The following is a 17,247-nucleotide window of genomic DNA, read 5'->3' as shown; positions in this document are numbered from 1 at the left end:
ACACAAACCTACAGAAATGGAAATGATGGTAGCTTTTCTTCATGAAAAAAGTCTATGGAAATGCTGAAAGTCTCCTTACATTTAAACAGCACCATAAATTTGGTGGACAGATGTGATTGCGATAAAAAAAAAAAAAAAAAAAATCACAAAGTTTAAAGCGCTAATAAAAACGAATGAAATCGATGTTTGAGTAGGTGTTTGGTTTACCTGCGTCTTTCGGTGCCAGTGCCAGTGGTAGTGGTGGTAGTGGTAGATGTGGTGGTCGTAGTAGAGCCAGTGTTTATAGTGGGGACGACAGCAGCCGACTCCTTCTCCTTCTCCCTCTCTGCACTCTCCTCTGACCAGTACCTGTTTATACACACATTTTAAACAGATTCCCTTTCAGCTGCTGTAATACAAATGCAACAATCCTAAGCCTGTATATACAATTCAGGGCCAATTACTATACATTTTCTTGCCTGCCAGATGATCGTGTCAGACCGTTTGTTATAAAACCACTTCGAGAGTTAGCTCACCATCATTTTAGCACTTTGCTACTCTCTGGCTTTTGGTATCCACCACTTATGCTGCTGAATTTTAACAAAATAAACAAAACCTAGTAACATGATAAAGTGTTTAAATTTCCACTACAGTAATAATAATACAGAAAATAAAGAGAATAAAGAGAAAAAAAGGCAAACTGTTCAAGCTTTGAGAAACTTCTGGAAATTAGTAAATTTATCATCATGGACATGGCTATCAACTAAATTAGAGGACAAACTATATTATACAAATATAATACATGAATATGTGGTGAAACTGACCGGTATTACTGCTGCCTTCTAGCTTGTTTAAAGAAAGAGTGCATGACCTCAAATGATAACTGTATAGATTCATTCATTCATTCAGCTGCAGCTGAATTTCTCAACCTGAAAAGAAATAAATTGTACCTGCTGGTGAGACTGGTGGAGCCAGTGCGAGTGGAGGAGGAGCCCAGGCTTGAGTACAGGCCACGATGGCCCGTGGGCGAGGTAACAGATGAGGAGGTGGAGGTGGTCGTGGTGGAGGAAGTGGTCGAGGAGCTCAAGTCCTCGTGTCGTCTGCCGAATGAGCCGCTGTGGAATAAAGAATCATCGGCAAGATGGAATGAGATGCAAGTACAGCCGTTTGATTGTGGCCAATCGTGGTTTCGACTTTTACTTTAATAATTAGGATGGAAGACATGAGTTTATCAATTTTGTTTTTTTTTTTCTTTTTCATTGCACTGTATAACAACTAGCGTCCAACTAGTTTACTACGCTGCATTGATGGTGAAGGCACATTAGGTGGGAGCAGTGATTGTTGTTAAGAAGGGACAGATGATGATGTGTCACCATGGCATTTTTAGTTGCAGTGATGGCGCTACATCCAAAAAAAATTTTGTTTTATATGACTTCTAGGTTTCTCTTTAAATAAATGAATAAAATCCCCTCTTAGACGAGTATTTTTAAACAGTTCCTGGGAAACTTCACAGTGACCATTTACATACACGCGGGATGCCTACACTGATCCCAACAAGAAACAGTTACTCACTTGAAGAAGATGCTAATACGTTCTTCTCCTTGTACTGGAGTAATGCACAACTATAGGGTGGTAAATGTAGTCGATTACCATTAATCATGTTTTAAACCACAATTCTAACTTTACTGAAAGTTGTAACCAGCAGATAAATAAAAAGTCTTCCAACATCAATTAAGACATTTAATATAACAGGGAACACAAAACACAAGGTGGTCACTCCAGCCGAGCAGAGATGCAGAAAGTGAGAGAGGACAGGTGTTTGTAGAGATGGTGGTGCCTCGGTGAGGCTGGTGTACCTGCGGTAAATGCTGTAAGACGGGTAGTGGGAGGTGGGTGGCTGCCAGGGTTTAGTATTACAGGTGTTAGGGTCCAAGTTGGAGGTTGACGAAGACTTGGCTGGCACGTCCCGCGTGCTGCCGCTCCGCCCTAGCGCTAGCGTATGGGAAGTGCTAGCGTGTTGGCAGGCAGGTGGGCGAGAGAGGCATGTTAGCGGTGAAGGCGCACACATACAGACATATATACGCAGAGAACAAGAAACATACATATTTAAGACTCTAAAGCTTTGACACACTGTTTGTGCATTCATCTCATTTGGGAGAAGGATGATACTTTGCTGTATTTAAAGAGTTAAAGAAGGATGAGATACATCTAAAAATCATCCAATTGTTGGGAGATCTTCACCATTTCCCCCCTTTTCAGAATTAGATTTAAGGATGTCTTGGTTGGAAACATCGAAACTCAGAAACACAAGAAACAACAAGTTCCAAAGCAGCTTTTACAACCTGAAACTTGAGTGAGTTCATTAGTGGCTCACAGCCAGCATTTCTCCCATACGATACAAATGCAGCAAAAGTCCGTGTCCAAGTTCTGTGCCACAAACAACCCTGAGAATTTCTTATTTAATTGATTTATTAGACTGTTTGAGGCTTGTAAAATATCTCAGTGGCACAGCAACCTGACAGGACAAGTAGAGTCATGCAAAAGACTCTTTGGCGGTGACAGAGAGGCGCTGGGCTCATTTGCATGGCTTTCAGAGTAGCTGCTGCAAATGCAAGCATGTACATACACATCTCTGATGACATCACTAAAAGCAAATTTCCCTTAAGGTGACTGATAAATTCACTATTGATGATCTACACAGTTAATTTGGTTTCAAAGGTATGAACGGCACCCGTATGATGGACACGACGAGATTGGGGTGGAAAGTTGTGGCAGAGGTTTGTACTACAGCCGAGGCTAACCTGCGCTGGTAGCTGGGGGTTCGGATGGTGGAGGCACTTCCTTCACTGTTCTTCAGGTCGTCATCCCAGCGTCGCCGGGTGTAGGAGCCGCTACGTATCAGAGCAGTGGAGTCCCTGGGAAACCACAAGCTAGAATCGTACCCCACGTTTCCACAGTAACATGTATACTAAAGGAATAGGTCTCCCATTTTTAAAAATTGTCCTTAATGTGTTTCTTGATTACTAAATCTATCACTGTACATTTAAAAAGAAAAGAAAAAAAAAAAAAAAAAGCAGCTGCTTAAGGCCACACCATGCACAGCATTGGGGCACCCAGCAGTGAGCAACAGGAGCCACACAATCCAATGCATGTTTGCACAGGGCCACGCGTCTCCAGGGATTCACCTGTTTTCCTTCTCGTCAATGTCCGAAGTACTGGCCAGTCTCCTGGGAATGGTTGGAGCCACATAGGCAAGCCGGGTTCCTTTATCCTTTTCCTGCAGGCAGCACAACAAGCAGGACATAGCTGTAAAGGAGCTGTGTAGTATTGCTACAAGAAAGCTCTGTTACCACGATAAAAAAAACCCAAAAACCTTTTAATTAAGAATCATCTACGCAACCCCGCCTACTAAAAAAAACAAACCAAAACTGCTTCAATCCCTTCTGACCTTCTCCTTGTCTTTGTTGTCCAGAGATGTGGAGAGGCGAGGGCTCGAGGCCGAACGCATAACCCCAGTGGTATCCTTCTCCCTCTGTACCTCCTTGGTGGCAGTGATCTCGGCCAGCGCTCCATAGCTGCCCGTCTTCCTCAAACCCAAACGCCAGGACGCTGGAGACTCATCCTTCCTCTCCTCCTCCACTTTAGTTGAGACCTTTCCAGCAGGCTGAGTGACCTGAGTGAGGAAAGGACAGCAATGTAATTAAGACACCGTTGACCATTTAGAAGGACAAAGATGTTTAGAGGTTTTTAGTTATCGTGGTAAGTAACGCAAAAGTCAAACAGGTTAAAAACAAGTCGGATTAATCCATAAGGGCTGCAAATTTTAGATTTTTTTTAGTTCAGGTGGAAACTTTATTATTTTTAAAAACATGTCAGATGTGACACATGACCAGAATGCCTCTTCCTGACTTCAATACTCTGTAAAATATACTCCTGGTTATATGCCATTTTCAAAATATGATGACTTCAATAACTCTTACAGCCTGTGGAGGTTTTGTCTGAAAACAAAGTTTACAAGCAGCAGAAGTCGCACAGACGTGAAATGAAAGCATGATCAAGACAGTGCATTTGGTGATTACAAGTGGAAACACCATGCTAGGGTGATCAATCGCGATTTTGGTTTTTCCACTGCACGTGGTTTGTCGTGCCATGAACATCCACGGTTAGGTAACTGTTTCCCCCCCATTGCATCACAGAGGAGGGGACAGGTGCCAAAACTATTCCTGTTTGTTATTGCTGCACATTTTATCAAGCCTGTGTATGAGGGGCAGGGGCTCATACACTGCAGCACTGTCACGTGGATAGCTTACTGCACGGACGAGCCCTACTCGATCTTCAGCTGATAATATAACGATGTTTGGAAACTAAACCACAGCTGTTATTTCACCACATTATGTCGGCAACTTTGTTAACTTTGGAAAATTTTAAACAACTTCTTAACAAGAAATCACAATAACTGCCTCTTTGTACTTATTGTGATACTAATTATGTAATCAAAATATGAGAATAAATCCTTAGTGCAGGTAGCAGTTAACTAGTTAGTTAACCTCTGTTCTGTGGTTTAAATGCATTTCCTACATTCTTTTCTTCACAATAAAAGCATCCTGTTCAATCACCAGTGGAAATTTTTTAATGTGAAGCATGAAATGTTCAGTTTATGCCATTAAACTAGTGGAAAAACCCTATATCGCCTGGATCAGGTCAGAGTGGTTAGGAGTGTTTAGTGCTTTATCAGTGCACAGGTGCATGTAGGATTACAGAACAACTCTGGTGCACACCAAGGCCTCACCATAAGTTTTTTGGGCACTAGAGAAATGCCAGTTTTGCGCAAACCTTGACGCCACAATGCAGGACAGCCTGGCTCCGCCACAGGCATGAGGGGAGTAATACATTCAAACTAAAGCCAACCAAGACAAGAGCCCAGGGTGAGAATGATGCAGAGAGAGAATGACAGAGGGAGGGCATGGAGGAACAGAGAGGTTGAGACAGAATAAGAGAAGCAGCAGCAAAAGAAACACACTTTATGAGCAAAGACAGGCATTTTAAAGCCTAGTCACACCACACAATGCTCACTGACATTAATGTTCTCAAAATAAGTGACAGATGCAAACACTGGAATTTGGACTTTGCTAACTTATTAGACAGAGGACATTGTGGTTTGAGTGAGAATCAGGCTTCAAATAAGGACAGGAACAAGAAGTTTATCTCAAGAGAAGAAGCAGAAAAAAGAAACCAAAAAGGCTCTAGATTGGTGTCTGGTGGTGAGACAACCTCCTTTTTTTTTTTAAGGTTCATTCAAGGGCTAAAGTCAGGTTTGGAGGTGGCATCACATATGACTTGGGTGCCTCAAATTTAAATTTTAAGAACGTCCCCTACATGTGCAACATGTTTGTTTCACACTTCGATCTTGCTTCCTTATCGTTTGCTTGCTTGTGTTTTTACAACTTCTGCTTTTCTGTTCTATTTTTTTTTTAACCTAGAACAAAGAACATGCTTCTGTGAAGCACTAATGACAAAAAAAACATAAATAAAGTTTATGATTACATTACATATTTTTGTAAATACCAAATATTACAATTCACAATATTTTAAATGCGTTCAATATTTCCCCATTGAATCAAAGAGGAAAACCTGCCCTTGGGGAAACTCAGAGGGTTCACTTTAGGAAAAAAATGCTTGGCATTATTCTGCCAGCAGAGGGCAGCAGCTTCAAAAGTGGAACATGACTGTAATTCAAGGCCTAGTTTTACTTTTACCACCCAAATGCATTAGTCTGTACACTTTCCTCCAACCTTTAGAACAACCTACAACTATACTGCAGAATTTTTCAACCGTCCCTATCCTGTTGCCATGTTTGTTAAAAGCTACTTACATTTATGTTCTCATTCAAGCCAGACAGAGCTATTTTTTAATTTATATTACTCATTAATTTAAACTGTAGAACTGTATATGTAAACACCTGACTGCAAAATCAGGTTTTTGTTGCAAAGGGAGAACAAGTAATCCCCATCCCCTTTCTCCAGACAGGGCAGGACAGCAAAGAGTTCCCCGGTCGTACCTTTTTAACTGGTGAAGTGGGGGTCGTCACCTGGTTAGTTGGGCTAGTTGGAGAAGACACCGTGACGCTGGTTGGTGTTGTGCTGTTGCTCACTGCTGCTGAGGGCTTGCTCTTTTCTGCTGAGGTTCCAAAAAAAAAAAAAAAAAAAAAGCAGGTGAGAATAGTCACAATATGGTTTCTTGACCAACATGCAGAATAAGTATAAAAGGCCCAGAAATTACAGAATAAAATTGGTGGTTCATAATTAAAGTTTTGGCTCAAGATTTGAGCCAAAACACCACAAGTCTAACATAAAAATCATACAGTACCTGCTTCAGTCTCTGATTCTGAATCTTCTTCCTCCTCTTCTTCACTAGAGCAGCTTGATTCATCCTTCTTACCCTCCTCTTCTTCGTCCACTTTCTCTGGCTCTAAGGTCTCGATGCGAGGAGCGCTCTTCTCGGGCTCCAGAAGCAGCGTTTCTTTGCTAAAAAACACAAATGTAACACTGTTAGTATAGTACTGCAGCATCAGTAGAGAGTAGGGCTCACAGATAAGCAACGTGAACTAGATGTTTAGAGTTTTGAGTTTGGTAAACTGAAGACATTTTCCTTCACCCCCTGCTTTAGACAGTTTGACTTTCTGGCCAATTGCAGGAAGAATAAGACGCTACTCTCATACATGAAAGCAAGAAAAAAAACAAAAAACAAAAAAACTTTAGAGAGAACAAGACTTGACAAAGTGAGATTGTTCTCCTAAAGATATCGCCATACTTTAGCTTTTTTGATTCAGTTAACCATTTCCATTCATTACTTCTCACTAGAAAGTTACCTCTTGATTGGCTTCAGTGATTGATTGTTGTCCCCAGTGGTGGTTGTTTCAATCAGAGGAGATTTCTTAACATCTTTCTTCTCACTTCTCAGCTGGAATTAAGATGATAACAAGACACTCATGAGTCCAGCACAGGAAATGAAATTATACTATAAAAATTAAGACATGTTTTCCCGTCATGAGAAGGTTTCTTGGAATCTTTCAAGAATTTTGTTCAGATGCCAAAGTGACTCACCAGATTTTGTTTCTTCTGTAGTTCTTCTAAGTATCCCAGAACATCTTCATCTGCTACATCAAAAGCAGTCTGACCCTGAAGGGAAACACGTAAGAGTTAAAGACTGCACTTAACCTAATGACTGCTTCTAGTTCTAGTTCCTCACCATTTTATTCATGATGTCCATGTCACATAGATTCTCAACCAGTATCCTACAGGCCTCCTCTTTGCCCCAGTGTGCTGCTGCATGTAGAGGAGTCCAGCCATCATAGTCCTTAATATTTACATCATACCCTGCTTGGATTAAAAGCCTACAAGGAAGACACAGGGAGGGTGAATGTGCGGAGTGAATGACGGATTTTATTCTGTAAACTGATTTTTCAAAGTGTTGCTAGGCTTCGAGCTCTGATGTACGTCAGTATTGTAACCCCAGGTCACTTTTATGAGATACAGATTCCCCGAAAAAACAGAGACGTAATCTGAAAATTTTAGTCATCCCTTAGCAAAGCTCGGTGAGGCTAGCAAATATTTCAGCCAATAAATCTGCCATGATGGGGAAAACATTTGGATCTCTGTCCCGTGTACGGTAGTTGTGCTAAACATCAGAGATCTTAGAGCTATCTATGGCAGCAGAGTGTGCTGGCTGGCTTCCCAGACCAGATGGACAGGCCGTTGCGGTTTCTATCCTTGAGCAGTGCAACTGTATTAACAACCCACAGTGACGATGTCAGAACGAGGCAAGATGACAAGATGCAGAGACCGAGATATGTCTGGTATTACCGATGAGGCTAGGCATCACCACCGTCTTTACTATAAATAGTGTTCAAATAAAGTAACATACAGGAGACACTTTATGTACCAAAGTGTGCTCCAACTGTTTTACTGTCTCTGAGGGCTACTGCTTACTTTAAAACCTCGACGTATCCCTTCGCGGCGGCTACATGGAGCGCCGTTCCTCCAGATTTCGTATGCCGCACGTCTTGGATCTGACCGCTGTTGAGCCACTGCCGGGCATCCCTCAGCATGATGCGCTCCTCCTCTTTCCGGGCTGCCTCGATATCAACCCCTGGAGAAATGGAGAAGCATGATAGTGTACAGACAGACACCCAGGGATTACTTGCTACTTAGGAACAAGCTGCCCGCTGCAGCAATGAACCTAGAGAGAGAACAAGACCCAATTAGATCAAGATATTTATGACTTCTACTTGTTTACATCCAGAGTAAGGTATGCAAATGTTTGGAACAGGTTGCATTAGTGACCTATTCATATTCTGTTTTGGGGGCCGGGGGGGGGGGGGGGGGGGACCATTAGTAATAGCAGCTGTCTCTCTCGCAAGCTGCGCAGAATGCAAATGTTGAATATTTGTTCAATTCCGCGCCCCTTAATAGGGATAATGTAGCCAGTGTAATTCACAATAGCAAATACTGTGCGTCAAAGGGACCACAGCTGTGTAGCAAAGGTGCAGCTTTCACATTTCTCAGATTAGCCTACTCTAACTGATGAACATAAGTGACAGATATCAGCTGAAAAAGTTAAGGTGTGAAGTCCGCCTGGTTGCTTTTATATTGAAAACATTTTAGAACAATATAGAAACAAATGTACCTATGCAGACACTTAAATCTCTTGTATTGGTTTGTCCTTTTGAGGACCTAATGTAATATCTGAATGGCCTGGCCTGAATGAACTTTTCACCAAGTTTGCCAGCACTGCTCTAGATTACAGCCAAGACAAAACAAAATATTTCAGCTCTGATGAATGAGATGAATTTTTAGGCATTTTCAAACTGCACTTTTATCAAGCCAGGCACTGTTGCATTTCATTGTTAGAAACTTTCTATGGAGGAAACTAGACACAACATGGTTCTGCCATGCTCTGGTGTCAGCCATTTCATCTGCTCTAGGGAACAGCTTTGTGCCAATAATCTGTCAATGTAACAATACAACGGCGGCTGCGAACACTCCAGCCGGTAAGTGGCTCAATATGTTGAAGCTATATGCTGCATGCAGAGCAGCCTGTATTGACACGCCTGTACTGTCTTGATGACACCTGGTTGGAGCGCAAGACTGTCTGAAATGCTCTGCTGCACGATCTGAGAGAGATAACTACAATGAACTGTGTAAACAATGATCCAAAAAAAGGGTCTGGGGCAGAAGCCAAAACTTCAGCTGGTCTTCTAGGTTTTTGTTCTGCACCCAGGGAAACATCACCACTCATTTCCTGACAGCGTAGAATGATTTAAGACCTCAAGCTTTTTAAAGCAATGAAAGGACATCTGTGTCTGCAAATCTGCCATGAGGAAAGGGCAGTCAGAGGAAAAGTCTACGTTTACCCAGAGGTTTAGCTTCAGCTAGCTGGAGAGGAGCATGAGAAGGACATTTGTTTCCTAAACAAAGTTCGCCAGACACAGACACAGTGAATTGGTTTCCACTCTTTCAGGTTTCTGATAATGGGTCAATGAGTATTAAATATCATAGGGGGAAAAAAAAAAAAAAAAAAAAAGGAAAAAAAGAAAAGAAATTAACCCACACTCGACACAAGCTGAAACAAGGTCCAAGACTGCGTGTTTCCAAGCCTAAGGCTGAATATTTACTTTACACAATGCAGGACGTGAATCTCCGAGATATTTAAAGCTCATTGTTAGTGGTTTAATGTAGTTTCCCTGAGTACAACTGCTCGTTTCACGCTAATAAAAATGAAACAAAAACAGGAACATTGAGAACAATAAAAACTATTTTTAGTATAAATTTCATATTTTCAATAATTACAACATGTGGGGTCTTTGGATTATAATATTTGTTGCAAACACACACTTTGGAAAGGCAACTGACTCATTTATGTCGACATCAGAGGCTCAGACTACATATATGCACAAATATCTCCTCGTGCCTAATGTGTTGACAAATTTTACCATACTGACAAAGACTTAATGTAAATCACATTCTGCAGAATTTAAGTTCTAACAACCCTCCCACATCTGGATTATTATGAGCAAGATTTTTTTGCATTTTAATTTCCTAAGATTTTGTAAAGGTATAAGACAAAATGCCCAATAAATCTTGCACCTGGGAAAGAATTATTCCAAAAATCCAAGTGGTTAATGACACATTGAGCAAGTTGCTCATCCTGCATCGCTTTGAAAACGATGGCTGGTCGCTGGTGGACATTTAAGGCCCCGGTTGTCTAGGTTACACTCTAATGTGTTTCCTAATCTGTGATGTGTCAATTAGAGATGGCACGATACCACTTTTTTATGTCCGATACCGATATCATAAATTTGGATATCTGCCGATACCGATATGAATCCGATATAGTGTATTTTTTAATCAATAAAACGTTTTTTTAATATCTTGCTGCTTTTTGTATAAGTTCATACTCAAATTAAAAAAAACAAACACTAAAGCTATTCTGTTATACCTGTATGCAAAAAATACACTGCACTCAAAATATTTCATAGTTCAGCAAAACTGATCAATCTAATAAACTTAAACCTGCTCCATCCTCCCTATTCTGGTATTTTAAAGAGTACTTAGCAGAAATATTAAGCAACCTAACTAATGGGGTTCTAAAACTCCCAGCAAAAAAAATGAAATAAAATAAAATAAAATAGGGAACCACCTCCCACCCTCCACCTCATGATGCTTAATTGACGTAATCAACTATAATTTGATGCAGTGTAGAGAAAAGAAAAAAAAAACAAAACAAAACACAGAAATCAGTTTTTTTTCAAGAATAATCAAATAGATTCAACATCTTTCTTCAACAAAATTGCAGACTGCACAGATGGTATCTTCCCAAAGGAAAAAGTACTATAGCTTACCAGGGTATATTAGACTTAATAGTTACTATATACAGTAATGGACTTCTATACATTTTACATCAGATTAAAACTTTGGGTGTAAGATTCGGATAATTATTTATTAAGAGCTCGACATTTTAAATGAGAATAGGAAAGAAAAGTATGTCTTTGTGCCCCCTTCTCCCTGTTCATGCCCTATCGGCCCCCCTGGCTAAACTTTGCTAGATCCGCCCCTGCACAGTTACCAGCCATCAGCTACGTAGAAAAAGATCCTGGTGTAGAAAGTAATATTAAATAAATTCTAACAACAGCTTATCAAGCTTAAACGTGCTGCTGTTGTTCAGCCGCTGGTTTCCTCTTTCTGGCGCGAAGTGAGCAATAAAAGAAAAACAAGAGAGACGGACTCGTGACAGAAAAGCCGATCAGCTGATCATTAATCAGTTTCATGATTGAAGTAGCAGCAGAAGAGGGAGAGAGAGAGGCGGTCACTCCATATATCGGTTGTTAAGCTTAACGCTGGAATGCTTTACAAACATTCAGAGATGAACTTACACACTTGCTTTACTTCTCTCTGGGATAACTTCCTCGGAGATGAAATGCCGGATTGCTAGCGAGGCTACAAATACACACAGCCGCTCTATCACGTGACCCGCACTGCTGCGATGTGCTACGGTTATGAGCCGAGTTACGCCATGTCGCAAGTTTTGCGAGGTGCTTTTTTGACATTTAATGGATCGGATTACATTTTTTTCTTTTTCTCCGATATCCGATCCAGTAATTTACGTCAGTATCGGACCGATACTGATATGTAATATCGGATCGGTCCATCTCTAGTGTCAATCACCAGTATCGTGCACTCTCATTGATAGTCCCTTCAATCTCTCACCGCAAAGTTTATCACGGGATCTGCTCACTCTACATTGTCAGTGTTTTTCTTTCTGGCCTAACTTAATGTCAGTAACTTTCTATGATCTTTGGCCACAAAGCCATTGTGGATTTCTTACCTTGTAGATGCAGCTAAAATGTGCATGCAAATCTGTCCGTATCTTTTTCAGTAATCTTAAATGTACCACAGAAAACCACCATGGCACAGATAATTATGTTGCACATTGAGAGGATTAGTAAGGTAAATTCTAATAAAGTGAAACCAAACAGGGAGAAAGTGGATTTCAAAGTTTTATGTCAAAGAGAGCAGCTTTGGGACAAAGACTGGGCCTGTTGACTCACTGTCGTTGTGTGCTTCGCTGACCTGACAGTTCTAATAAAATGCTGTCACGGGTAATATCTACCTGGAAGTGTCCTGAACCAAGAAGGTAACATTAATCAGACTTTGCTTTTTCCAGTGTTTGGAACAAATCTAAACCTCACTAGGTTGGTTTGGTCAATGAAGAGGTGAACCAACTGAGGCTTGGGAACTGCTGGTGGTCCTATGGCCTACCAGGGGAGTTCAATCAAGTTGATTAAGTATGACTTATTTATGGAAAACGAAGAAAACAGGAGTTATTAATTAGTGATTAAAAAAACAAAAACAAAAAAAAAAACTTTTATTCCTTCTGAAAAGAAAAAAAAAAAAAAAAAAAAAAGGTCCAAAAACCACTGTGTTAATCTTGGGAATTGGGACAGGTCAGGCGGAGCAACCGCCCATAATCTCCAGGGAAGGAGCCGGCACTGTGTCTATAAAAAGCAGGGAGTAAAATGGCCAAGTAGGACTACAGAACAAGAGGCGAGTGGAAGAGTTGGCAGCAGTTCAACTTTGAGTTTTTACAAGGGAACAGCACATCTTCTACCTGAGCAAAAAGAAGATAAAGAGAAAGTCCACTACACCAAAAAAGGCATCGTGTCCCACTTTGCCCCGTTACCACTTGACCAAGAGTTTGTGTGGTGAACCCAAAAAGAAAACTTTACAGAAGCCCACACCGAAGCAACCAAAATCCCAACAAGTAAATGTAAAGACAAGTCAAAAGAAATCAGGCTACATTTTCATCTGAAGAAAAGCTGCTGCCAGCTAAATCCACATTCCTCTCTTCTTATGCTAACAGGACCTTCAATCAATTGTGAGGCTGTCCACTTTCAGTCCATTACAAGGACAGGCAGCAGCTTGCTTGCTGTGGCTGATGGAGAACACAAGGAAGATGGCAGCGCACGTAAATCATTGGCCCAATCAGGGTCAAGGAGAGCATGGAAGGGTTGTCCCTGTAAAGGCGAAACTACGGTCAATCGCTAACAAGTTTAACCTCATGACTGGCATCTCTTTGCGAGGAAAAAAAAAAAAAATCACATTACAAACATACAGAAGCGTTACACAACAGCTGGTTGCATAATGCTGCCCGCCCTACCTCTAGCATAAAGGGCTGAGCTGTGGATTGTCTGCAGCTGCCTTCAGCTTTGCAAATTCACTTTGCAGCTGAGTTTTAATCTTGCAAGCACTTTATGCAAGACCGTGTTTATAATTAAATTCATAATATCCACATATTGAAAATGTATTCAGTAATCTGGTTTAAAAAAAAAAAAAAAAAAAAAAAAAAAGACTGATGATTGTGGGGGAAGCAGTGCGAGGATGAACCAGGCAATGCATCCATCATCCATCGGGCAAATCGAAACTGACAGCAGCCACTGGCCAAGACACCTGAGGACTGGGTGGGTGCAAACTCCCCTGACATTACATAATATGGCGCAAACAGTGCTCTAGGTTCAATTATCACTGGATGCCACAAGCTCTCAAATATTTGAATCCTGAATTAAAGAGAACAGAGATTGACAGCTCAGAAAGCCTTTTATCCTCAACAGACTGTTAGAGGGGCAACTTAACACCTGAAATTTGTGCAATTCTACGCACTTGCACAATTTGACTACCTGTGTAAGGTTTCAACTTTGAACCTCAGTGCAAACTATTAACTAAAGTGGTCCAAGACTACATACGTCCTCCAAGACTAAACATTTACTCCACAGCATGCATGAGTTGAGTCCCTGGATCAAGAAGGGTGTATATAGGCAGATTCATTTGAGACATTTTCTTGAGAATACGCTCACCAGTATTATTAACATGTATGCTAAACCTTCCTTTAATAACTTTAAAGGTTAGTCCTTTCTAAGTTGGATCAAGCACCACCTTTAGTAAAATATAAAAATACATAATATTTATGCACCTTAACCACGATGTGTACCTAAGAGAACAGCAAGCTAGCCAGGCTTCATTAGTGAAGCCGAGGAGCACCCCCTCTGGCCTCAAGCCAGTTAGCACGTCTGTGCATGGCCCCTCACCACAGGGAAGGGCCTTTCATCAAGAGCGCCCTGACCAAAAATAGTAACACCTGACGTTTTGCTTTTGAATCATCACGAGTGCTCATAACACAAGTGGATCACAATTCTATATTATGTAAGTTTTTCAGTCAAACAGGCAAGTGGAAAACAGCGGGCGACTGACACCCAGTGAGAATTCAGATCCTATTTGAAAACATACTCATACATGCATGAATACAAATGGGGCCCCTGGCTGCTATGTTACCTTCAGCATGTCACATGAATAAGTTGGAACAAACAACAGTGCTCAACTATGAGGCACTTACAGAGTGCAGACACTAAACTTCAGCAACCAAAAGCTCAACACCCATCTGTCTCCATTTCTCTCTTTCTTTCACATTTGGGTCCTGCGCTGCACCATCAATCACTGCAATCGCGGAAACACTACAAGCTGTTGGCTGATTTATTTGTCATGGCTGGAGACTGGAGGTGCAGGTATTCTGGTGGAGTTTTTACCTGGAGACAAAACTCATCTGTGTAAAGTCTGCCACAAATTTTGATGGACATTATTATTAACAAACCATATGTTGACTTTGCTTAAAAACAGTGGTGAAAGGAGGTGCAAAGCCTTGTCCTCTAACCCAAAAGATTGACTACAGAGTTGTTCAGGCCTTAACAAGTGGCCTGCTAAGGGCTAAATTAATCTCTATAGCTCTGTGCCAGATAATTAATATTTGCCAAGAGACACTAAAAGCAGATTATCCAGTTTTGGTTGTTTGCTTTTGTTTTATTTACGTGGGGTGTGGGATAGTAAGATTAGAGCTACTGTAGACTGAAAACAAAAGGACTTATTGTAAACCTATATAAAAGGGTTCACTTCTGCATAAATAATATTACTACAAACTAGGAGAGCAAAGTTCAACATTACTGTAATACTGTACCTTGCCGGTTGATCTCATTCTGCAGGAGCTCCTCCATTGCCTCCTCTTCGGCAATGTCCAGAGGCGTCTCGCCCTCACTGTTTACAACTCCTACACTGGCACCCTGGCTGATGAGATACCTACAAAACAAAACATCACAAAACAAACAAAAACACCACAAAAAGAGTTAAACTAGTGGCAACAGAATATTTGTCAGAGCAATCTTTAAACTGCAAGTTTCAGCTGTATTAAAGGTTGCGGTCAACTTTAGCTCTCAAGGGTTTGAAAATAGGCTAAAGGCAAAAGTGCCCTCCTTGAACAAATGAGTAAACGGTTCAAAATGAGACATGTGCAATGTTTTTCTTGGTTCTGTGCCAACATTAGCCAATAGCTACACCACAACCTGTGTCTCCAGTTTAGACAGTCATGACCTTCACATCATGGTGTGTTTAAACTGCATTGGGTCCTCTTCCGGCTATGTAAACACTGAACATACCACACCTAAGAAGCTAAGAAAGTAGTGATGGCGAGGAGTGGCAAAACCCCGGTCCATGTGTAGTAACAATTAAATCTGCAAAATAACTGGTCAATGATGACGAAGCATTTCCATTCTGAGAAGGCAGTTCTTCACCAGGAGCAACGGATCTGCTGGAAGACACCAAGACAAGATTCTCAGTTGGAGATGCACTGAAGCATCCCCACAGTATAATACTGCCACCATCATTTTTCACTGATGGGACTGTGTTCTTTGGGCCGTACGCCTCCCTCTTCTTTCTCCCAACATAAGCAGCATCTCTGAGCTCTAGTATCATCTCAAAGGACACGCTTCAAGCAGATATGTTTCTCCAGGATTATCCAGGAAGATCAAGGTTTGGGCCATGAAACCTTCTATAAAGAACACAATTTAACACTGCATTCATGTCTACTTTGTTACATTTTAAATACTACTCTCAATAGTCACTCAAAATATGTTAACCAGTCTACATCTTGAGTTCAGCTGCCTCAAATTAAAACTGTGGCACAATTCAAGGCCTTCTCATTAGACTTTAAACACGCACAATCCAATTCCCACCCCCCTGAAATAGCAACTACTGACTTACTACACAGTTACATTTCAAGGTTTTTATCTCTTTTTGATTGCACTTTCTATTCTGCCTATTTTAGGTTGGCTTTACTAGTTTTCCTGGCTTTGCAGTCTGGAGCTTTTGAACCAAGCCTACAATTAGAAGGCTGTGGTCACTTCTAGGGACAGATCCAGCCCTGCTTTGCAGTTCCCGTTGTTGTCAATGAAGATCCTGGGATTAAAATGGGTCTACTGAGAGCTCACCGCCCACATCAGGTTGTCGAGTTTCTCTCCGTGACATGATGTCTCCATTAGTCACCAGTATGAGGATCGGCACTTGACCTTTTGCTTCAAAATGAGACAACAGAAAGCTTCTTGTTTTCTGTGCTGATGTCAAGTTCAGGCCAGCTGAATGCAGATTTTGCTGCACTGAGAAGACCATTTGGGCAGTTCAGTTAAATGGCTAATGTAAGATGTTTTTCCTCCGATGGCTGTTTGTAAACTTTGGGAAAACACCAGCAGTGAGGAATACATTCTTAGCCAGGTTCCTGTAATGCAACACAAATAAAGCAGGTCATAGCACTCTCTCAATAAGCTGAACAATGAGCACGACTGAGCTCCATCAGCCCCCTTTAGCTAGTTTAAATATCCTATGATAACATCTCTACCCTATGAGCAGTCTTCTCAGTTGAAAAAACACTATGAGCAAGAAAATGCTTGAGTGAAACTTCAGAGCTTGATTCCAGATACAGCAGGTGACCCTGATCTCTCCATATTTAATTACATCACAGATGTATACACATAACAATGTGCAAGTTATCAGATGGGCTGCCGCTGCTGTCCAAATGTGATGAGAACTGTTGTACATCCTATGATTGGTTCTTGGCATTTTGATTCTGGCACACCTTATGAAATGGCATCATGGGTCAACAACCCCCCAGCTGGCAGTCATTTAGGATGACGTCGTTCAATCAATTTTATTTCCATTGCCCAATTACAAATGAGTCTCAAGGGGGTTAGGTTTTTTTCATGACCCCCCCAGGAGATTTTAACCAGAGCCAAAAAAAAAAAAAAAAAAACACAACAACAACAACAACAACAACAACAACAACAACAACAACAACAACAACATAAATAAATTACAATCACTGTAATAAAGATGATTT

General features: G+C 41.1%; 1 protein-coding gene across 13 annotated transcripts in view; it reads right to left on the bottom strand.

Annotated features, from left to right (window-relative positions):
• ppp1r12a (protein phosphatase 1, regulatory subunit 12A) overlaps window positions 1–17,247 on the bottom strand; it is a 62,670-nt gene that overhangs the window by 14,745 nt on the left and 30,678 nt on the right. For 6 of the 13 annotated variants that reach the window (XR_014797466.1, XM_084911154.1, XM_084911148.1 and 3 more), the window contains exons 3-15: window positions 15,040–15,158; window positions 7,968–8,127; window positions 7,228–7,372; window positions 7,083–7,157; window positions 6,848–6,939; window positions 6,346–6,503; window positions 6,038–6,156; window positions 3,428–3,652; window positions 3,165–3,256; window positions 2,781–2,894; window positions 1,836–1,988; window positions 930–1,094; window positions 208–348 (exon numbers count right to left, since the gene is read on the bottom strand). Coding sequence is in view for 12 of the 13 variants with exons in the window: in XM_084911154.1 (XP_084767280.1) it covers window positions 208–348; window positions 930–1,094; window positions 1,836–1,988; window positions 2,781–2,894; window positions 3,165–3,256; window positions 3,428–3,652; window positions 6,038–6,156; window positions 6,346–6,503; window positions 6,848–6,939; window positions 7,083–7,157; window positions 7,228–7,372; window positions 7,968–8,127; window positions 15,040–15,158 (1,758 nt within the window). In the remaining variant the exon portion in view is untranslated. Of the gene's footprint in view, window positions 1–207; window positions 349–929; window positions 1,095–1,835; window positions 1,989–2,780; window positions 2,895–3,164; window positions 3,257–3,427; window positions 3,653–4,768; window positions 4,877–6,037; window positions 6,157–6,345; window positions 6,504–6,847; window positions 6,940–7,082; window positions 7,158–7,227; window positions 7,373–7,967; window positions 8,128–15,039; window positions 15,159–17,247 lie in introns of all 13 variants that reach the window. The other 7 variants (XM_084911150.1, XM_084911151.1, XM_084911156.1 and 4 more) reach the window with 4 other exon arrangements.

This window comes from Perissodus microlepis, chromosome 17, assembly GCF_051167445.1.
Source record: "Perissodus microlepis isolate ML-2025 ecotype Zambia chromosome 17, ASM5116744v1, whole genome shotgun sequence".
Classification (NCBI taxonomy): domain Eukaryota; kingdom Metazoa; phylum Chordata; class Actinopteri; order Cichliformes; family Cichlidae; genus Perissodus; species Perissodus microlepis.
Note: the sequence above shows the minus strand (reverse complement) of the source record. Positions and strands in the feature narration are given on the sequence as shown.